General features: G+C 41.9%; 4 protein-coding genes across 4 annotated transcripts in view; 2 read left to right on the top strand and 2 right to left on the bottom strand.

Moving 5' to 3' along the window:
• Positions 1–5433, top strand: prrg1 (proline rich Gla (G-carboxyglutamic acid) 1). Its single transcript, XM_084354367.1, has 4 exons — positions 1–78; positions 985–1025; positions 1880–2040; positions 2987–5433. Exons 2-4 carry the CDS (start codon positions 1016–1018, stop codon positions 3449–3451), a joined length of 636 nt encoding a protein of 211 aa, XP_084210493.1. The 5' UTR covers positions 1–78; positions 985–1015; the 3' UTR covers positions 3452–5433.
• Positions 5434–5754: 321 nt separating this feature from the next.
• Positions 5755–10560, bottom strand: cpox (coproporphyrinogen oxidase). Its single transcript, XM_084354366.1, has 7 exons — positions 9746–10560; positions 9452–9595; positions 9219–9329; positions 8967–9108; positions 8029–8247; positions 6753–6857; positions 5755–6653 (listed from the first exon to the last, which is right to left on the bottom strand). Exons 1-7 carry the CDS (start codon positions 10311–10313, stop codon positions 6569–6571), a joined length of 1374 nt encoding a protein of 457 aa, XP_084210492.1. The 5' UTR covers positions 10314–10560; the 3' UTR covers positions 5755–6568.
• A 1009-nt stretch (positions 10561–11569) lies between these two features.
• On the top strand, positions 11570–15873 carry ccdc181 (coiled-coil domain containing 181). The gene is made up of 6 exons (XM_084355949.1): positions 11570–11767; positions 13157–13266; positions 13673–14653; positions 14738–14884; positions 15304–15461; positions 15655–15873. Exons 2-6 carry the CDS (start codon positions 13165–13167, stop codon positions 15824–15826), a joined length of 1560 nt encoding a protein of 519 aa, XP_084212075.1. The 5' UTR covers positions 11570–11767; positions 13157–13164; the 3' UTR covers positions 15827–15873.
• An 896-nt stretch (positions 15874–16769) lies between these two features.
• Positions 16770–23125, bottom strand: part of p3h2 (prolyl 3-hydroxylase 2) — a 63518-nt gene continuing 57162 nt past the window's right edge. Inside the window, exons 6-15 of the mRNA XM_084355948.1 lie at positions 21734–21823; positions 21341–21381; positions 20046–20137; positions 19764–19891; positions 19489–19584; positions 19194–19344; positions 18643–18760; positions 18473–18548; positions 18122–18262; positions 16770–18036 (exon numbers count right to left, since the gene is read on the bottom strand). Of these exons, the coding sequence (XP_084212074.1) occupies positions 17944–18036; positions 18122–18262; positions 18473–18548; positions 18643–18760; positions 19194–19344; positions 19489–19584; positions 19764–19891; positions 20046–20137; positions 21341–21381; positions 21734–21823 (1026 nt within the window). The 3' untranslated portion in view covers positions 16770–17943. The remainder of the gene's footprint in view (positions 18037–18121; positions 18263–18472; positions 18549–18642; positions 18761–19193; positions 19345–19488; positions 19585–19763; positions 19892–20045; positions 20138–21340; positions 21382–21733; positions 21824–23125) is intronic.

Genomic DNA, 23125 nt, shown 5'->3' on the forward strand with positions numbered 1-23125 from the left:
GCGCGGCGAGCATAGCAACACTCAGGGGCAGCAGAGAAGACCAGGGACCGTTTATGCGCATTTTGGGGACGAAAAGAGGTGAGCTGAACTGTTAAAGTTTATATTTATGCGACCAGAGATAAGTAACAGCCTTCGACATTTAGCCGAGCTTCTTCTACCCCTTCCTTTGTGTCTGGTTATTTGAATCATGTGTCGCTCGTTAATTCGCATCCGTCGCTAAAGGAGCACTGATCCCACAAATCATCCCCGCTTGTCAATACAGAGGCGCTAACCAACGCCGCTCACACGGACGAGAAGAGACCTTTAGTAGCCGTGGTGAAGCCTAGCTAACACCGCTGTAGCTTTCAGTCTTTATCCGGCCTCTCGTGGGATTTGTATAACGGGGCGGCGGCGCTTTGTTTGGGATGTTTCCGCTGCTGATAATCTAATTCGGGTAGCTACGAGCAGGATTCCCGTAACACCTCCATGTGTAACAGTGGCCAGCAGCCGCCATTGGTCACTGTCACTCCGGTCAAGGATGTCTTCACAACAACGCCCTTTAACGCGTGGCTGTTGAAACTATTATCCATCCATTGAGTCACAACATTGAAGGCTTATTTTCCCCAGCAGCATTTTTGACAAAGAGGCGTGATGCTTCATATTACTGTGCCACTAGTTTCCTTTTTCAAATCTACTTTTTTTCTAAAAGGAATTTCCCTCAAGCCAGATTTGTTGGCTAATGTTAGATGTTCTGCTCTGTATTAGATGATCACATGCCCATAAAATATGTCACCACCTCCTTTTTCAGTCTGTCACAAGTTGAAGGACAGTGTTGCTGTGTAGGGTTAGAGGGATTCCTTCAATGACTGTTTATGTAAAGAGAGAAACAAAGGAATATGTGCAGTTTTAAAAGGGAGTCTTTGTTAATTATTGCCTGACTCGTATATCATGTATCAGCAGGTTCAAAGCTGTATGTTAATGTGTGTGTGTTTGGTTTTCTCACAGATAAAGCACCCCAAACAGACTCGCAGGAATCATGGGGAGTGGTAAGTTTACTTATACATTTAGCCCACAGGCACAGAAACTCATATCTTAACGACTTTCCATCAGAAACTCTCCTCCAATTGTCCTTTTTTTTCTTTTCCACTGTGTTGAATTTCATTAGTGTTTGTCTTGTCGTTGGAATGTGACTATACAGGTTTTTTTCTCTAGTTAAGCACACAATTCCTATTCTTTCCTAAGAAAACATTTTGACCCCCCCCTTTTTTTTGTTTGTTTTGAAATCTTGTGCCGATCACGTCCCTGAATTCATGAGTCACACAGACGCCATAACTTGTTAATTTGGAAGCACATCAGACATTCCCAGGGCATGTTGTGGCAACTTGTGTGCAGCCTCTGTTTGAGAGTTTATGTTCTTATTCTGGATGTGTGAAACAGAGGAGCACTCTGTCTTCTCTAAGTTCATTCCTCCAGTTTCTCTTATGTGGCCCAGGGATGGATGCCTAAATCAAAGGAGCTTTTGTTTTTATGCAGAAATGTGGGCACTGGGCAGCGCTCAGCTCTGCTCTACGGCCTTTGTTTCAGTCCCCACCTCTCTCCCTCTCACTTTTTTTTGGCATCTCTGTCCTCTTCCTCCTCCTTCTGCCTCAATCGTGTCTCTTTCAATACTCTCTCTTTGCTTATATTTCTCCCCCTTTGCTTCCTCCACCATGCTGTTCCGCTTTCTGACTCACCATTACTTTCCTCCTTTTCACTCTCATTCTCTTGTCTCCACTTGTTATCTTTATTCTTGCTCTTTTTTCTCTCACACATCTCTCAATCTAACATGCTTTCCTCTTCTCTGCCCTTGTGTTTATCTCCCCCCCCCCCTCAAATCGTCCTCCTATCGCCCGTCTGTCAGTGTTCCTGCCGGCGGACGCGGCCCACTCGGTGCTGCGTCGACTGCGCAGGGCCAACTCCTTGCTGGAGGAAATGAAGCAAGGTAACATTCAGCGGGAGTGCCGCGAGGAGATCTGCACCTATGAGGAGGCCCGCGAGGCTTTCGAGAACGACGAGAAGACGGTGAGGAGATGAGTCACGTCAGACCTGCAGTTCCTCCTTTCTTCAAAGCTAAATTCATACAGGAATGGAGAAGTAGAACACATGAAAACACTTGCATATGGCTACATCTGGCCAACCACATGAAGGGATAGTTATTTCCTTAAGTATTAGGTTGTTTAAGTTACTCACCAGTTGTAATGTCTGTACAGGAATATTAGCTCCAGCAGGAGGTCCTTTTGTTCAGAGATTTACCAGCCAGATGTGACTAGTCAGACAGAAATTTACCTTGGTTCGTTTAAGCAAAAATAACAAGCAAAAACACACAGGTATCCTCAGGGTCTTACAAAAACGTAACATTTTTATTATTTTTCTGCTGCTTATTCTCACAATTCTTCTTTGACCTGTAGCTGGCTCACTGGAAATGTCAGGACACATGAAACCCAGCTGGAGTTAAAATCCACAAATCAATATTACTACTACTGAGCAGGCCGAGCCAGCTGCACTACGTAAAAACATCCAACATATCCCTTTAAAGTGCTATTTCGTAGGGTTCATGTGTCCAGTAATGAAATCCTACGCTGAGAGTGGTCGCTTGTGGAATGTGGGTGTTTTTTCAGGAAGTGATGATTATCAGCAGGAAGAACAGCCGAGTGTATGCCACAGAAGGAGGCCGTATTTGTAAAACTATTGTGAGAGGCCAGAGAGCAAAGTCACGCAGATGGACGTGCACAATCATGTGGTCGCCTTTTGTTCGGGGTGTTATTGTCCGCTCCCTTTGTGTTGAACTAATCCAGATAAAAGTATTCATACAGTGGAGACCATGTGTCCTGTGACCCTGTGTTTTGGGAACAGTTTCGTGGCACCATGTTGACACTACAGCCTGCATGAATGTAGCGGAGTGTTATCATGATGTAAATGGTTTTGATCTGAGTTTGACAACGTGTGTCTGTCTTCTGATTGGCTGCAGAGACGATTCTGGGAGGAATACGTGCGGGAGAGCAGTCCATCTGGAGGGTTGGAGACGGTGGTAGGAGGAGTCCACTCTCTCTACTTGATCGTGCCATTGCTGCTGGTCGTGCTCATCATTGCGGTCGTCGCCATCACTGTGTGGCGCTGCCATTCCCGCAAACGCTCGCAGCGCAGCCCCAGCATGGGACACTCGCATCACGACCACGTCCTGTCAGTGGTCTCTATGGACCATTGGGGGAGGGATTACCACCATGGTGACCAATCAGAACTCAGCGTCCACAGCAGCCCAGCTTATCCAGGCTCAGAGCTCACATCAGGAAGAGGAAGTGCTGGAGACCCTCCACCGTCTTATGAGGAGGCTGTGGGCCATGCAGACGTCCAAATAGAGACGGAGCCTCCTCCGCAGTATGAGGATATAGTCAACACCAGCTCTATTAGTGCCAACGGTGGCCATGGGAAGTAAACCTGTCTCTCACTACCAATCCAACAAAACCCCTAACCTACACTAAGACCATGTTATCATTTAGCAGTGTCACTGTTGTGGTATCACCAGCCTTTCCCCTTCAACACACAGAAACACTATTAACTGTCTGGTCAATGGACTAATGCAATCTTTGCCAGAGCCAGCACTGTTAAAATTTGCACTAACCTTTCATCACCGAGGTGAAGTGGTAGCAGGAAGGAGCAAATGATATTGCAATACCAAAACCAACGAACACCTCTGGTGATTCTCCTGGAGTTGCATCTATGCTGTCACACTGTAGCAAATCATTTCAGTCAGCAGGCATAGCAAATGATGCATGTAGCATAAAAAAAGAAGGGTTCTGACTGCCATAATGAAGGACAACTATTCTTAAAGTGTACATGGAGTTGGACCGATGCTTTATTGAAAGGGTAATGCCAATTTTTTAAATTGTTAATAGTGGATATTTCGCATCTATTTTAATACTGATTTTAATTTTACATATGTGTTGTCAAAATAGGAATTTACTGTTGCCACTATTGCAAAAAAAGTTTGCTTTGCAAGATTCAGAAACAGCATTTGTGGAAGACCACCAAATTTTGACCACCAGAGGGCAGAAATAATAACAAACTTAAAATCAAGCTAATCATCATCAAAAGGGAGCGCCAAACATTTAGTAAATGATCAGACTACAGAACCAAAACAATTACTCAACACAGAGCTGCTGTCCTGTTGATTCACAGTGGGTTCAGCACAACATGTCACATTACAATCACCAATTTGATTAATTATTGATCAAAATGATCACTTAATGCAGGTTTAAATAGTGAAGTTGCCAAATGAATGCATCGGTCCACCTTCGGTCTACACTTTTGAATGTTTAGATTTAATGTGTTTTAAATTTTACAGGGAAATGTGTTTTGTGTACATGCGACATATGTGTGCGTATATTTTGGTAATGCATGCAGCTTGGTCTGTACGCCTGAGGTTGGATCTGGCTCTGCACTGTTTGTTGATGGTCAGCGCTTCGCTGGCCCAGGTCCACCTCTGGGGTGTTGACAGTTGCTCAGAGCCCGCTTTAACTGTGAAAATACTTCCCTAACCTTTCCCCTGGAGCAAATTTAACCGTGTTGGATATGACTACAGTGTTGTCTGCTGTGCCACTTTCACTAAAAGTACACTGATGATTCTTCAAATAGGTTTGCAGCTACGCCATAAATGTAAGTTGTGGGGTGACTTGCACAGAAATGTGGGACAGAAAGCAATAGAAACAGAAACTTTGGGCAAAATTATCAGAGGGGGGAGATTCTGTATTTAACGTCACTATGGACAGAGTTCATGTTTAGCATGTGTTATGTACCTGTATATAAATATGTAGAGTCTGTATGTGTGAAAGTAAGTTACAGTGAGATTGTTTTTTACTGCATAGGAATGTGGTGAATGCATTGATTCTAGTGTAACTATTATACAGTAAGTCGTGAATTAATGAAGGCACTTTGTGTTAAAGCTCAAAATGAGCTGTTTGATGGAAACTAGGACTGGTCTGGTTTAACGTGTTCCGCCTCACTCTCGGCCATCACAATGCCACTGTAATCCTCTGGAGATAAAAGTGCTCATACTCTCTATATGCAATGTTGCTGCATACACTAAAAACCAAATATATCTGTCTAATGTTCACAGATTCTGCTAAATGTCACATTTCCTGTCTACACCTCACAGACTCTGAGCACTGACTATTATTACTCTACTTTTTTGTGAGTTGACCTGTGAACCTCAGCACTTGCTATGACCTTCAACTGAGTTGTGCTGGTGAGGGTAGCCATTTTGGTTAGGTCAGGTGTCTATTGTCACTTGCAGAGCCCTTTTTTTACAATGCCTTATCCAGCAAAATGTTATATAACATTAAATGCAAGGGAACTTGTTATAAATCCTTGATATGTGCAGAAGCTTGAATTGATTTGTAATAAAACATCAAAAATGCACCATGTTGCCATTTAATTCAGTATCTCATGAAAGTGATAGGGAGAGGGTGAACGTTTAATTTTGTGTTTTCTGAGTGTTTAAACTTTAATTTATATTGTTAATTGCTACCCTACTGGACCCAATGTTTCATCATTTTACAAACGTTTGATACATTGTTGAGCTTTGCACAGTCTCTTCAAAGGTAAATTACTGATGAATGTGTAAAATGATGCACAAGAAATTGAGAATGAAGTAATTAAAATGGGGTCTTGGATTTGAGTATCAACAAATGTGCAGAAACAAACAATAACAGTGATTCACAGTGAAAAAAGGACCCAAGGTAGAACAAACAATTTATTTTAATTATAAACTATTTTTACATGGCCTTTTGTTTTACAAACCTTTCTTAAATGAGCCACCTGGTCTGTGACTCACGTTTATCCTCTCTGTGGAAATCCCAGTATCACTCCTGCTGTTCTAACAAACCAGTAAGTGACTCATTAACCAAAAATGAATGACAAACCAACGTAAACAAGGCTCAGGAGGGGTCAGTCATTCTCATTATTTAGCTACAATTGAGAGCAGATGCACTGAATCATCAGAAAGCAGATGTATTAACATTTGATACCAGTGGTGGCACACGCATACATCCTGTGGCTCAGTTTGTCCTGATTTTCCCTCTCAGTGCTTTGTTTAAGAAGAGTAGAGGAGAGCAGAGCGCTGACAGCTTCAAGTAGAGCAAGCCACATTTAGCCCAGACATGGAAACAAAAAAAGACACAGCCAGTGTTTGACATGTCTTAAAAAAGGAGCACATGATCAGTGTGAGATGACCTAAAAGCTGGGACACACGTTAAGTTACATTATTTGGTCACTCTTTGGTTTACCAAGCAGGAAACAATGGCACAAAGCTGAAGTTTATAAAACAATGTCTCATTATGAGTAGTAATATAATCAGAGTGTGATTAAGTGCTAAAAGGCAGATTTGACAAAACAAAGCAAACAGGAAAGAGAGAAAAGTACCAACGGCGATTAAAAAACTCTTCAGACAAGTGCAATGCAGTTTCATATTATTTTGGTAGGGACGGTGTTAAATGCTGCTGATCTGTTCAAACACTTTTGTCCTCATTGACATGTAAACCTGTGAACACCGCCGTCACACCCACTCCTTGGGGTTTCGCAACGCATCCAGCATCTCGGCCTCCCGTGTACCTTTGGCAGGCTCGTGCATGTACTCCCACCTGAGGAGGAAGGGTGAGTTTGTTACTGAGCAACAGGGACCGCTCATTACTGTCATACAAGAGCAGGGATACCACTGTTCTGAACTAGTGTTATGTTACCTGGCAGTGAGGGGGAGAGACATGAGAATACTCTCAATTCTGGAGCCAGGTGTGGCCAAGCCAAACTTCACTCCCCTGTCATACACCAGGTTGAACTCCACATATCTACAAATCAAACACACACAATTTACTGTTTTGTGATACATTCAGTTGACACTGTTAAGATCTTCTGTGCCTTAATCTAAGCCAAAACAACTTTTTGTATGACAATTCAAATCAATAATAAACTTCACTGAAATCACTCTTGAGATATAGATCTTATCCAGCACAGGGAACAATCCATCATCTTTATTTTCTCATAAAAGTAATTGTTGCATTTTGTGCTTGTGAGCAGAACAGTCTTTTGGAGTGCATGGACATTTTAATGCCAAGAACAACAAACTTCACAAAGTCCTTTGTTTAATGTTTGTTTTCCATGATCGACAAATGCACGCACTTACCTATAAGACAGTTAATCTGTGCTTTTGGCTGCAAAACCACACAACTATAATGCAAATGAAGTAAAAGTTAATTGAAGTTCATTGCTGAAACTGAGCAGGGTCCATTCACTCCAGTCCAGTCTCTTTCTCCTCCTTTATCTCCCCCATCCAATCCCTGCCTGAGTTTCTATCCCACCATTACACTTATTCCCATTCATAAACTCACTCTTTAGCTGATTCTCTGTGTTGTAGTCTCTCACTGCATTACAAGACTCCCTGCTGGGGCAGAGCTCTCTGCCAGGATCTGCTTTTTTGTACATATCATCAATTGGTGTTCCAGTCTTTTTCTATTTTACCTTTTACAAAATTAAGGAAACAAAATGTTGACTGTGATGGATCACCTGAGATAAGCAAGTTTAATGAGTAATTTTATCAATAGCAGATTAAGTCATTGATCTCAGGTCAGGTATCTCCACACTTCTTTTTAGCCCTTCCTGCAAACGAACCAAGATCCCTGCCTTATAACACTATCATCGGTCAGAATTCGCCATTTTCAGCATGCAGGTTGCTTGCTCCGAGGTTGTTGTTACTTTTTTTATGGAGCGACGGGGACTTTGAATGCTAACATGCAGTTAGCAGAAGGGGAAGGAAAATGCCAACAGAAATAGCTGGACAAAAGCAGGCTTGTACCAACAGCCTTTTTTTCTGTGAGTTACACAAAGTCATAGTTGATTTGGCTGAAAAGTAATGGTTTGTATGGAGTCAAATTGTGGCTTTTGGCCTTTTTTAAATAATAAATTCCTGATTTTAACAACATTATCAACAATCAATTATTCTTCAGTGCATATTTTACTCACCTTCCTCGTCGTACTTGCTGCCAGTCCTTCTCCTCATCAGTAAAGGCATCGTTGAGGTGTCTGTATACGATGGGCAGGTAACAGGGCACCACAGTGCGGGCGCAGCTCTTGACAAAGCTGAATGCCTCCTCCTGGCTCGGGGATTCGAGGTCATCGAAGAAGATCCCTCCTATACCACGAGTCTCTCCTCTGTGCCGGATGTAGAAGTATCTGTCACACCTAGAAATTAGAAGAATTGTATAAGAAAAGCAATCAGTTATAATGTCCGGCTATAGATTTAACTGTGGAACTGTGCAAGTGGAACCAAATCCATCAACCAACAGACTTTTTCTTTTCTTTTCTTTTTTAAAACCAGAGATGGACTTGACAATATTCAGCAGATCTGAATAAAAAAATACAGCTGCAGTTATGAAAAAATGAACTGAAACAAGTCTGGGGAAAAGATTTGCAGTAACTGTTTATAAAGGAATTTAAATTACAGATTAAATGTTAAAGAAAAGCTGAACCGGGAGATAGTTAGCTTAGCTTAACATAAACACTGGAAGCAGGGGGCACAGCTAGCCTGCCTGCTTGTAAGTAAAAAGCTGAGAGAACTAAGAGTGGTATCAATGTTCTTGTCCAACTCTTATTTATTTACCCCAAAAGCCTAACCTTTCCTTTAAAATCGAACTTTAAATTCACACAAACTTAACTAACTTAGCTGAGGACAAGCCACATCAGATACACCACACCCACCCCTTTCATATCCCCAGTGGTCATTTGCTGGCTCAACGGTTTTTCGGCAACTGCAGATTTTAGGAAGAGACTTCCTCTTATCATCATCTGACAGAGAGGATACACCCATTGTAATCCACACACACTGATACACAGAAATCAGGCTTACAGATGAGTACGTGCTGAGGCGCGCACACACACACATCTTCAGCCAAAAACTGTACCATTTCTTAAAGTCGGTGTAGTACTGTGAGTGGTGCTTGTCACAGGCCCCCTTCAGGGTGTTGTGGAAGTGGAAAGCGTCTTCCTTATTAATATAAACTGGAGTCAGATCTGTGCCTCCACCAAACCACCACTGCTTCGAGCCTGAAACACAAACACAGAGACAAGGAAGAAGGAAACAAGGGTTATCATTCATTCATGTACTCAATAGTGTCACTGATACCAAGACACAGCGGCTGACGTCTCACACTCACCATCTTCCTCTTCGATCTCAAAGTATCTGTAGTTGAAGTGCACTGTGGGGATGTGGGGGTTCTTGGGGTGGATAACGGAGCTCACACCCATGGCACAAAATGGCAGCTTACCTGGGAGAAAAGCACAACACTTCACCATTACACATGACACAGAACGAAGGTTACCACAGCTCTGGTCAAAAGCTGTATCAAGGTCTAAGCCTGCACACAAATATCAAGTTACAAGAACGTACCATCTTTCCCTTTGAGGACTTTCCCTCTGCTCCTCATCTGCTTGGCGGCCTCCTCGGTCAGGTATCCAGACACCACTGACACACTGACCCCTGCCTTCTCAAACACCTTTCCATCTTGCATCACACAGCTGATTCCTCCACCACCTGACACACACACACAGTCGATAAAGAAATAAATCAAAAGAGGTTGGTGGTTCTGACTTTGAGAATCTCATAAACGACACTCAGGATATACATGGATCTGTTCTGCTCCACTCTGAGCTCTTGTGTGATACCAGGTGAGCATCCCCTCACCTTCCTTCCTCTTCCACTGGTCCACCTTGAACGTCCCACCGTCCACCTCCTCCAAGGCTCTGCAGAACTCGGCCTGCGTCTCCATGATCAACATCTCCATCCTCGTCCGCATCTCCCCTTTCGTCTTCTGTAGCACAGCGATGTCGGTCACCGGAGGAGACATGAACCCCCGACATCTCTCCGAGATATCCCCCTCTGGCTCCTTCTCCTCAGGAGCTCTTAAAACCTTCGTTGCCATCTCCGCACGCTGGAAGTGGTTAGCGTTGGCTAAAAACCCAGCTACCGCCGCCGCTGCTGTCACCGCTGCGGCTCCACTGAGCGCCAGGGCTCCCCTCCTGGTTCGCCCGGCTGAGGCTCTTCCTGCGGTCCCTTGGGACATGAACCGTACGCTGGAGCCTCTGGAAAGCCATCTCGTTCCCGGAAGCAAAGCCAGTGACGAGCTGTGAGTGGAGGATAACGGCAAGTGCGACTCCCCTGCACTAGCAAGCCCCTTTAAATGTGAAGTCAAGCAACGTCTCACGGTAGTCCGAGCCGTTTTGTTCACAGAGCAGAAGACTATGGTGGCCATTTGTAGGAGAAACGCCCGCTCTTTCCTCGGTGCGTCGCGGCCGTCTGTAGTTCAGACGTACTCAAAATATTATCAGAAGTTGTGCCTACGTGCTGTCAGTCGTGCTTCAAGAAGTTGAACCGTCAAGGGGCGTGTAGTTCCTCGGTAGTGGCAGAGGCACCATGGGAAATGTCGTCCTTCGTCGCTCGCGGCGCCGGGCTCTCCGAGTAGGGAAGTCCTGTCGCGAAACGTCAACACCCAGAATGCAGTGCGCCTAAAACAAAGTTCGGTTCATTGACTTCCCACATGCGTATTTCGGAGTTCGCATTAGCAATGAATCCAAGTGTTTCTGTTGGTTACATGATGAACTTTTCTTGTTTTTAATCCCACAAGTATTTTTCATTTTTTTAAATTGTCGTTTTCCATTTGTTTTGGCAATGCATTTTTTTTTTGTAAATGTGCAACTCTTGAAGTAGAAAATGTAGTTGTAGCAGACTTTTACCTACATTATTTTTTGTTTGTAAAATAATCTTGAAGATCCTGGTATTACCAACTCCGTGTAGATGTTTTTAAATGTTTGATTTGTATACTTTATCACAACTTTTGTTTTTATATGGATTAAAGGCTCAAAATAAAGCATTCAAGACTTCAAGGCTAAATTATATGGCTTATTATTAGTAAGTCAATATTTAGTATTTAAATAAATACATCAATGAATATGCATACTAAATAAACAAAAAATGATTATTTATTTATTTATGAACTGTATTGAGTCATTAATATATTTATATTTTCACTTATTTATGTATTCATCTAGACATATTTATTTATTTTGTATTTAATATCGACTAAAATGGTCTTCCAAATATTTTTCCATCTTAGTATTGTTATTTGTTTATAATGTAATTTTATCTATTGCCTGTTTTTAAAAAATAAATAATTATTATCGGCTCGCCACAATTTAAGTTATAATGCAAAACTCACTTCAAGAACTTTATTAGCTACTTCAGTTGATAGTGTGCTTTAGTGCATCATACTCCCAAACAACTGGCTGCTCATGATATTACACAGATATAGTGCTGTTCTATTTTCTACAGTAACCTTTTAAAATCTCCTCAAAGGTCACAGTTCTTCAGTTTCATGAATGGTACTTGGCCCAATTTGGATGTGTCCCCTTGTTTATAGTGTGTTCATGGAGATTTTATTACTTAGGAGCGATTTGTGTTGAGCGTTTGTCCCGTGTGCGCATGCGCGAGTAGTAAAGAGTGTTGTCGGTCTCTATGACGACGGCTGTGTTAAAGCTTTTAGGGCTGTAGAGGGACAGGAAGCAGATTATGTGCACAGGTGTTGCTCCGCAGACTACCAGGCACTATGTGGGCCAGTTAGATGGAGCGATAATCACGAAACAACCGGGCTGCACGTGTTCTTTCACCGCGTTTAACTCAACAGGAATACTGCGCAAGAACCTGCCGGTGGTGAGTTTACTAACAACCATATTTCCTCACTTTTAACTGCTACTTAATCCAATTTAGCCATTTTTTTTTATTAATACGATTCCCACAGGCACCAGCTGTGTCCTGCAGCTCGCCCTCTTATTTCTGTCTCTGTCCTGTTTATTTTTACAGCCCGCAGACGTACAGAAATAAACAGGATTATAGTCTATGTATGTGAAACTCTGTGTTATAGCCAGTGAAATTTATTTTAAATCACAACAGAAACATAGCTACGACAAAGGTAACCTACATGTAAGCAAACGGGATATTTTTTTTTGCCAAAAACAAAGAAAAAATAGTTTACTGGAAACCTGCAGTACTGATTTCTGTCCAGAAGGTGATGACCGATCCCTTACACATGTACAGTACAATTACATGTAACCTACATATCCAATGGAAGTGATGTAATAATTGAAAGGGTGGTAATTTGTAGATGGTAATTAGTGCCACAATAATTCAAAACCCCACAAAAACTAAAGTGAATGTATACATCTGAATATTTTGCTTGTAATTTGCTTGTAATGTTGTTTTGATTATCCAAATAGGCTGAATGGACCTAGATGGGGTATCCCATAAACACTGTACTCTATACTGTAGTCCATGTAGCCCACTGCATGTCTGTAAACATGCCCGGACCATAGGATGTCTAGCATAGCCACTAATCCAGCTCCCATGTTCACATTATAGTATACTTAACAGCAGAGACATTTGTATTAATATATAATTGTATTAAATTGTGTTTCATTCGCTACAGAATATTTACTTTAATGTGACTGCCAGGTATTTATTATTCAGGCCAGCACTCGACACATTCGATATAGATGAACCCGTCTTGTACTAAATAATTGTAATTCTTTAATACATTTATTTACATTTGATATTTTGATAGAAATTCAATTTGTCACATCAGCAAAAGGGAACAAAGTGTGTGCAAAAGTACAGTAGAAAAAAAGTAGCAGTGCAAGGTATGAGTTGACCAAGAGAAATATAATATAAAATAAAATGAAAATATATGCAATAAATAGGAAAAGTACAATATAATAGAAATGCTATATACACCAAACGGATAGAGATAAACATACACTTGAGTGTAAACTCATACAGGTTTGTATATACAGGCGCAATATCTGTCATTAACCATAAGTGTTGCATGATTTGAGTCTTGGATTAGGAGGTACTGAGTGCTGACGGGCAGTCTGATGGCTGATTGTATGAAGAAGCCCCCCAAGCACTTGGTGGCATCCTATCCAAAATCATTAGGGATCTTTCTAAAAACTCATCCTTTTGGGTCCATGTATATCCAGAACAAATTCCTGCTGCCAGTCTAGCAGAAACCATCATGTCTGAAATGTGTCTTTGATCTTCTTCCAGTGGAGATTATGAGTGAGGTGGTTTGCACAAAGACCCAGGAGGAATATGAGGACGACTTTGAGAAGGATCTTGACTGGCTGATTAGTGAGGAAAGCCGGAGTGAGGACCAGGCAAGTCAGGCCTTGCTGTACAATGTGCAATTTATATAAGAACGATTGCACCTCCTCTTCCTACCTTCTGTCTTACCTTCTCATATTGTGTGAGACTAAGTTTGGAGTGCTGCCCTACTTACTTTAGACTGGGTGCTGCATGGGTCCCTGACCCTGCTCTGTGAAAGTGTAACAGTGAGTAGTGTTGTGTTACCCGTGCTGGCACATCTTCCTGTTTGCATGTGAAGCCTACTCTGTTGACATAAAGTGACATACTTTCACTGTGCCACTGCTGGATGCAATATTGATGAACACACTTACACACGTCTGTTATCACACCAGCACGCCGATTACCTGTCAAGTATTGATGTGGCTCATTCCCTTCCAGCCTAATTAATTAAAGAGTGTTTGCCTTTCCACCCCACAGGGTCCTGACTATGAGGACATAGAATCAGAAATTGACAAAGAACTGGAGGAGGACGAGAAAGTGCAAAAAATGAAAACAAAGCGGAAAGTCCTCAAGGAGGAGAAGAGAGGCAACAAAACTGAGGAGTTGGAGGAAGATGACGAGAGGTGGCCTTCGCCTATGGAGCCATTAGAGTATGATTCAGACAGAGACAGCCCAACTAAGTCATCACCTGCAGTTCCACCTCCTCCAGGGATGGATGACCAGACAGATGAGGAGAAGAAGTACATTCTGGAGAAGATCCAGCAGGCTAATCGAGAACTGCAGGACCAGGAGGCTCCGGATATGAGCAGGCGCAGGCGGCTGCATTTTAAAGAGAAGCTGGTGGACCTGGAGGTGCCTCCTCTGCAGTTTGAGAAGGATGGCAACAGTGGTGAGGTGGAGGGTGGAAAGGCAATTGCGAAGGATTCAGAGGCAGAGATTGAAGTGTCAGGGAAGCTTTCTGAGCTAAAACTTTCCCCGCGGGAAGAACGTAGCAGGGCTGGGGAGAGCAGTGGGGGAGGGCAGGGGGTAAAGGAGGGCAGAGTCCTTGTAGAGAAGGATGGGAAGTTTGATCTGGTCAGCCTGAACGAGTTGGAGAGTCAAGGGCTTCTCCCTCCTATACACAACTACAGTGACTTCTCACGCTCCTCCCCACGTCTTCAGGAGCAGGCTACAAGCTCCACTAAGAGCCACAGGTCGTCCACCTCTCCTCGCGCTCGTGCCGGCTCCTCCCTCTTCCAGCAAGGTGTTGATCACCTCCGTGCTCCCAGACCTCCAGCTCAGCCCAGGAACAGGCCCAGCTCAGCCAGCCACAGCCATAGAGGCAGCCAGAGGAACGGCAGCAGGCGGCGGGTGCAGTCGGCCACCGGAACACCCTGCCAGGCCACTTACACCCTCTCCCCCCAGCAGAAAGAGGTGCTGCAGAGGATCCAGGAGAGGAAGGAGAAGCTGGCCAGAGAGGTAGGAAAGAAGTGCATGCATTATATTTACATTTCTACTATAAGGCTTGTTGGTAATGACTTAAATCAACTTTTTGCTTCCCAGGCAGAGCAGAGGAAACGTGACGAAGAAGAGCAGAAGAGGCAGGAGAATGAGCTGGCGTTTAAGGCCTGGCTGATGAAGAAGAGAGAGCAGTTTCAGGAGGAGAAAAGGGTCCACCGAGCGCAGGAGATGGAGAGGATGAATTCTAAGGTAAGACCACAAGGGGGCACACTGAACAAAGCATAGATGTTGACAGTGTAGACGGTGTTATACAGTGGCTTTTATACTCTTTGTTTATTCAGAGGTATGACTTTCTTGTAGGTTCTATCCAGATCAAGATGTTTATGAGATGGCAGAAACACTACCACATTTGTCCAGAGGAGCCGCCAGAGTCAACAAAAGTTGCTTGTAGCAGTTTTTATAAGGAGATAAATCATTTTACCTGGCACAGTGACAATGGTGTATTATTCATAAACAGAAATTCAAACCTCATTTACAAAAATTTCCAAGAAAAGCAAATGCAAGAAACAGTACTGGCCGGGGGTATTAAAAAAACAAGCATTGCAATAATAAACATTTGCCATCGTTTCCTCGATATTACTGGATGTATCTCTGCGTTTCTCTTGCAGAGAGACTCCAGCGACCCGGAGGAGTCATTCAAGCAGTGGCTGCAGAGGAAACAGGAGCAGCAGGAGAAAGAGAAGCAGCTGGAGGAGCTGAAGAGGCTCGAGGTGGACAGTGGTTTCCTCTTACGCAGCCGCGAGGAGTGTGAACATGCCTTCAAAGTGTGAGTTCAGCTTTTCATTCATTTTGAGGCCTGCAGCAACAAAGAATGTAAGTGCTAGATAACTTCCTAACTTCTGAAAGTGCATCAATATGTCTCTCATGATGCAGAGAAACGATTATATTCCGTTGCAAGTGTGACATTTTCATCGATAATATATTAATGTTCTTTATATCCTCTTATATGTGGCTTATAGGTGGCTAAGAAGGAAACGGGCGGAGAAGCGAGCGGAGCAGCAGGCGGCTCGAGAGCGCTCCCGCAGGTTGGTGCTCGAGGAGCGGCGTGCGCGACGCATGAGGGATCTGATGTGCTCCGTCAATGAATCCAAGCCATTCAGATTCAACGAACAGCTGGCGTACCGCTACTGAACCAAACAAATCCAGCATGGATTGATAAACATTTGATTCTAGTTTGATGCTACAAATCTCATGCAGTCATTTCACCACAGACTGGATGATACATGAGCATAAGAGATGGTTTATGCCGTGTTCAGTCGTTGCTAGAGATTTGTTTTATTGTTTCTGTTTCTGTGCTGTGTAAAAAAAAAAAAAAAGTTTACCGCAGTGACCTCTACTCAGAATATACCTGGGTAAATAATCCATCCAAATGTAAAAGTTAACTCCACTAATTTCACACATTAAAATGTTTTTACAGGTCTTGGGGAGTACTACTGCAAATAATAAAAAAAACTGTTTAAAGCCTTTTGTGGCTTCAGAGGAAGCTGCATGTAATCTGATAAACTGCTTCCAGCGATGTCACTCCATGGCCGAGTTGCATTGTGGGTAATGTAGGTGCACTGTGGACAGTTTAAAAACGAAAGGTCAAAATGGATACAGCAGATCCAGAGATATCACCTTTTTTATTCCACATATTATTCTTCCATCTAAACCTGCCGCCTACATTACCCACAATGCATCTGGAGCCACAAACAGCTTTACACTACTTCTTAACATACACAGTAGCACTCCCCAAGACCTGTCAACACACTTTGATGTGTAAAATTGGTGGAGTTACCCTTTAAGGTGTGATAAATGTATTGAGTACATGATTTTTTTTTACTGTATTTACGTTTACTTTGTAGTGGCAGATGCACTTTACTTTACTTAAGCTCCACTGTATGCCTTTTGTCAGAGAGTATTTGCTTACATAGATATAAAAAAGGATACATTCAATTTTACAGCAAGTTGTTTGAATGAATGAAACTGTAAAGGAATGAAATTATCAATGAGAGAAAAAAATATCACTGGTAAATATTCCTGGCTGTTTGAGAGGCAGTGTCATGAATAAATCAAACAAAAATACACAACTTAATATAGATATGGCATATATTTTTAATTTATAGGCATGTACACATACATTTTTGTGTGCTACAGCATTTCAGAATTAAATATCAGTGAACACAAAAAGTGGCCAACCTCATAAAACAACAGGACTAGGTTTCTGGTTAGCAGTTTGAATCTATCTCTAAAATATTTCTTTCCATTGGATTTACAGTGCATGACTCGGGCCTATATCACCTGTATCATCAACAAAAATATAAAGACGTAAAAGACCAAAAAAAAAAAGTATTCCTTGAAACAGGAACTATTGGCATCTTTTATTAATAAAAGCTGCTCATATTTAAACGCCGACAGTTACAACAGCAGCTATTATTAAAAAACACATAAATAAAAAAGTAAACCATGAACACAAAAACCATGTTCTCGTGTCAGTGAACATGTAAACCAGTATTCTGCTCTGTGTGCCCAGAAAGGTGACGAACAACGAGGAAGAGTGGACAAAAGTAGTGACACACAGAGAAGGACAGAGTGCATGATCATTAAGTATTCAGCATATTAGAACATAATAACTCTTTCTTAAAGTCTTTGTATGAGTGCTGTTTAAAAACAAAATACCCAAATTAGAAAAAAAAGACAGTGCACCGCCTACATTGAAAATAATCATTACTGGCACTGAAATAAAAAGACATTATTGAATAGCATTATGTTGTTAGTAATAGCATATGTAGCAGTACCTTTTGTGAAGCCTGACTCTAATATTATTTTATAACTACTGACCGCTGAACTGTAGGTATTTTTAATATCTGTACATAGTGTTTTTGAACTTAACTGTTGTTCAGAACAAGAGCAAATCAAAGCAAAACAAACAAAAAGTCAAACCACCGTTCTTCTCTTTGGCTTCTTCACAGTTCGGTGAAATTACAGATATGAGCATGAAACTCTGCCAACTAACCAGTTCCAGAAAAAACGACAAAGTGAAACAGATATTTTTCTCTCACTGGAAGGGAAAACAGAGAGGGTAAACTCAAGTACTGGTGTGTAGAGAAACATTTAAACAAAAAAAACACAAAAATGACAATATTTTTTCTCTTGGACTTCAAACAGTACAAAAATAGAAATGTTCTGATCCAATTCAATAAATAGTTAAAATACATAGGAGGATTTGATTGAAGGGGATGGGGTCGGGTGAAGCCGTTTTCCTGCTTCTACAGTTCATCTTTAGGGTTGATGTTGAGGCCCTGACCCCACACGGACTGTGTGTCCAACGCCTGGATCACCTCGTCCGCCTGCAACCTCTCCTGGGAGAGAAACAAGATGGAGGATGGTCAGAATGGTTCAAGCTCGAGCAATATTTGGACTCAAGTTAATGAAACATTAGTTTACCAGTTCTCTGAAGAGCGGGTCCAAGGTGAACCACAAAGCGACAGCACACCTCTGCCCGCTGGTGACGGCCTTCACACCGTGTGGATTCTCCCCTCCTGATGAGAAACCCACCATCCTCCCACACCTGGGCTTCACTGATGCCTGGAGAGGACGGAAGAGACAGCAGGGTCAGAGGTCAGGTTCACATTTTACCATTATCTTCTCATATCAGCAGGACCAAAACTTTACTGTTTTATTGAAGTTCAGCTACGTCGTTGAAGCAGATATTTGATCCTAGAGTGTAATCCCACATAAGCACAAAAGCTGATCATGTATTCAATTTATTAATTAAATTAAGGAGATCCATCTTACCGTGACTGTTTTGGCATCCATTTCTGTGAATATAAACTCCCCTCCTTCAAAATCTCCATTTAGATATAACAGCGCACTGCAAAAAAATTATAAAAAAAGTAAAGGGGAGATCAGTACAGACAAAATCAGGTTTATTAATTCTACGTGTGTTAACAACAGTAGCCTAGTACCTGTAGTCTCTGTATGTATACGCTGGTGGTTCCTTCCAGCACTCGTTGGCATCGGGGTCCAGCAGACAGTTGTCAGCGTGGATGGGATGGCTCAGGTCATTGCGGTGATCCTGCTGGCCTGTGAACCGACACACAAAACACATAAATACAAATCAACACAGCCCTTCATATAAAACAACGCAGGGAACATCCTCTGTACGTTTACAGGCTTTTCTTCCTGGGTCTTTTTAAAAAAATTTTTATCTACCACTACCCTGACACACAGTATATAGACATTTATTTAAAATTCAGCTGGAGTGCGAAGGCTGTTTAGACTGTGACCATTTATGACTGTACCCTATTTTTATCTTATTACCACAGGTTGGAAATTCACTTGTGCTGGTAATGGCAGGTGGCGTGTTGCATGATGATTCAATATGGAACAGTACAGTGTATGACGGACAAGTTCAATATCAAACCAGTCAAACAGTGGTGATGATGACAATCTCTGCCTGTTTTTTGTGTTTTTTATGTGAAGCACTTGGTGCATTATGGTTCTGTGTGCGGCTCACCTGTGATGGCCGTCCGGCACACCAGGTGTGTGTAGGAGAAGTGCAGGGTGGAGTTGAGCAGGAAGTACGACTCGATAATTCGTCTCGCTCGCTCACTGATATCGTAGAACAGGCGGGCGCTCCTCATTGGCACTCTGCCCTCGAAGCCGTGCTGCAGGGAGGAGAAAAGAAAAACATCTTCAACTGTTTTCTGATTTTTGCTTAGATAATACACAGGTTTCTTATAACCTTAACAACTACTTGGGCAGATGTGATCTTTGTAATTCATGCAGCAAAGTTTCAGTGGTTAGTGTACCTGCAGGGTTTTGAGCACAGTTGCTCCTTCAAACTTCTCATTGGGAGTGTGTGGAGACATCCTCCCTCTGTAACCGTCTCCTGCCATAGTGACCGCCTGGGAGACAAGAAAGGACACAGAATTATTCTTCAAACACAGGCTCACACACTGACCTTTACTGGAATAAACACTCATTCATCTCCAGTCAAATCTGACAGCCAAGAGTAAACTAAGTTAGGGTTAGGGTTAACATGATCATAAATCTTAATTATATTAATGCTGTGTAATGTCCTCACATGTGCCAGATGTCTGAGGTCTGAACACTCCTCCTCGGACATGACATGATCCAGCAGCACACGCTGAGTCCCATTCAAGGCCTCCGAGTTCTGCACCAGCTGCACGCTGTCATACACCAACGGACCACCTACACAGATCACAGGACAGTATTTAAAGAATGCAACATGTCATCCAAACCACGGTGACCAGAGGAGATTTAACTGCTAAACGTCAGTGCGAGACTTTCTCTCAGTAGGTCAACATTTAGTTCATCTTCACTTCCGGCTACAGCGAAGGTTTACCTTCTTTGAGCTGCTGTGGAGCTGCCTCACTGACGTTCTTCTTCTCTGAGATGGGAACATACTCCATCCAGCCGTCTGTACCAGAGGGAATCCTGGGAGAAGAGATGATAGGGAATGTCATTAGTCATGTCATTTACACTTGGAGGCAACAGAACAACACTGACAAATTATCATGAAGTTTAAGCTGATATGGTGAACTTGTTAGCAAGCGGTTGCCTATTTACACATCCAGCAGATAGAAAGCAACATTATCACTGACATGGAGTTGCGTTCTGGCCACCTGTTGAATCTAAGACCAAAAGTCACTCTCTTTTAGCTCTATTTTTAACCTCCAGCTTTTAAATGCTCCACTATGTTGACCAGCTGGTTGCTATCTGTGTCCATTTGATGTTTGGAGCTGATCAGCGAGTACTTAGTTTGTTATAAGGGCTTTTTTGCTAAAATATTGAAAAAAATAATGTTATATATTAAAAATACATTTTAATATTAAGGACCAAGTTCAGATGCCAATATATTTTGATAATACATTGGTAATATATACTGCTATGTTTACTTGAAATATATACTCGAGAGGCCTAATATACTTAGTAGAAAGTATAAAGCAATTATTATTTATATGATATATGAAAAACTGCAGATGGTATACCATTTCTTTGTCAATATACAGAGAAAAAACATTATTTCTTGTATTCAATAATACATTGTAGAATATTATCAAATATACATCTTGCAATACATACTGTATAAATACACAATAATTTTGTCAAGAGCCTGTGCCATCGCTTCATATCAGAATAAAGTAAGTACAAGTTGAAAATACAGAAAATGCTGTTTAATTGACACAAATAATGAAAAAAGATTTTTTTTTAAAACTAGAATGTTAATTTCATATCTAATAATACATGAAATAAATACATGAGCAATACATGTACATAAATATATAAATGAGTCAGTGTAGGTCAATAAAGAAAGAAATATGTTTCTATTCTAAAAACACCATTTTTCAAAGGGCAACTTCTATTTATTTTTAGTAGACTTTTTTATATGTCATAGGCATATTTATTTATCTATTTCGAACAAATCTTTAATTATTTCTGATTTTATTTATTTACGTAATTATAGAATAAAACGGCATTCTATATTATAGCCGCTTTAAATGTCTGCATATGCAACATTTGCTGCTACAGAAGAGGAGCCCTGAAGTAACCAGAAGACAAACTTCTTCGTGAGGAAACGTGATGTTACACTGTGACGTTACTAAACTTTAAAAGTTCTACAGATGCAGAGATCTCTACCTGTTCAAGTCGTCTCTTCCACCTGAGCTGCTCCAGTAATTCTGCAACAAAGACGAGGGGGAAATCTGTAAGCATTTTGCCAGCAGATGTCGCTGCTGGCTGAGAAGACAGCAGTGCACGGTGGCCGTGCCAGACACCTGTTACCCTGCTCTGAGTCAGCCAGGCAGCAGGGGCACATTAATGGTTTACACACCCAGCAGTAGATCTGCTCTGCATCACAGACATGTGGACTGCTTTAAGGATAACTGCCCATTAAATTACACAAACTCTTTTCATTTCAGGGCAAAACTGAAAATTAAAGGGCCCTGGTCTGCCAATGAATCTGCTTTGAGTTTGTAGTTACACATGAAAAATGAAGAAGATCCTGGGTAATGTTGTATTCCATTAACTCACCCCTTCAGTAAATTCCACACCCATGGTTTTACTGCCAATCAGAAGGAGCTCCAGTTCCTGTTTGTGCCTCCTCAGGTACCACGCCGCTTCCTGAAAACACACACAGCAATGGTTAATAAACAATTTAGCGAGTCTTTACAGTAAATGCAAATGCATGCTTGTGTCCTCGAGAGACGTTGGTAGGAGGAAAATAACTGTTAAAAAGACCCTGAGTACCCTAAAGGACTGTTCCATATGTTTCAATGTTCAGCTCATTTTCAACTTAACACAATCATCTTTGCTGTCAGCGTGCAGTCCCAAACTGGTTTTGTCCTCTTTGTTCTTTGTACACTTTTTCTCAGCGAACGCACTTTGCACGTCTCTACATTGTTTTCATGTTCACACATACAGTAGAGTATTAATTTAATGTATCAAAGTTCAGCACCGTAACTTTCCCCAAACAGGACAGAGTTCTGCTGTCCCGACTGTTTCACCGGCCAAATAAAGTGAACCAGAGAGAGTTTCTCTTTCCCTCGGCTCTCCTCGCCTCACTGCCAGGACTAATGGAGTGTTATGGCCTCTCTCTCTTTGTGTCTCTCAGAGGGACAGTTTTACTACAGTTCCCTGCCTGGAGTAAAGACTTAAAGCAACCATGGGTGCTGCTTTTGGCTTTGAATTAAGGTGGATTAAGGTGGCCTGAACCTAACCAAACTGGGACTGTAGGATGAAAGTCCAGTGGGCCTCTTCACTGGTAAGCTACAACTTTAATATTGTTTTGGGAACGGTGATTTATGTCGTTTTGGAGTCGCTGGCAGTCGAGTATGAGGATGTGTTTTCAATAAAGAACTTAAATTCAGTATGCTGTATTTTCTGATTTTTAAGGAAAATCGGTGTGAAAACATTTTCCTTTCTTGACACATTTTACTTAAAAAAGCTGAGACAGATTATGTCTCCTCCTCTTGTACACCTCGTGCAGCTGTGACTGCAGGAGGAAGTACTACCACTATCGCCTCTTGAAGTACAAAGTGATCTTATGAGACAGGATGGGCCGGGGCGAGCTGGTTAGCGTGCTGACTTCACTAGATCAGTCCCTTCTTTACATTCTGTTGATAATAGTTCAGTTTTTTTTTTTAAATATTTAAATTATTACAACATATTACACATTGCACCTTTAAAGCATTGGGTCCAGATATGTCTTGAGTGGAAAATTAAACTTGTCAGTGCTCTCTGGTGGACAATCTATGTCATAAAAACACTCTTTGACATTTCTGTACTAGAGTTATTGGTCTGGTTTTATTTGCGTTTGTGTGTGTGTGTTTGACATAAAGTGACAGAGTGTGTGAGTACACTTTTGTGTGTAAATAGGCTATAAAACTACATACAGTCCTACTTTTTTTGTATTTTTCCAAGCCA

Source organism: Pagrus pagrus (genome assembly GCF_965226575.1).
Source record: "Pagrus pagrus genome assembly, chromosome: 6".
Classification (NCBI taxonomy): domain Eukaryota; kingdom Metazoa; phylum Chordata; class Actinopteri; order Spariformes; family Sparidae; genus Pagrus; species Pagrus pagrus.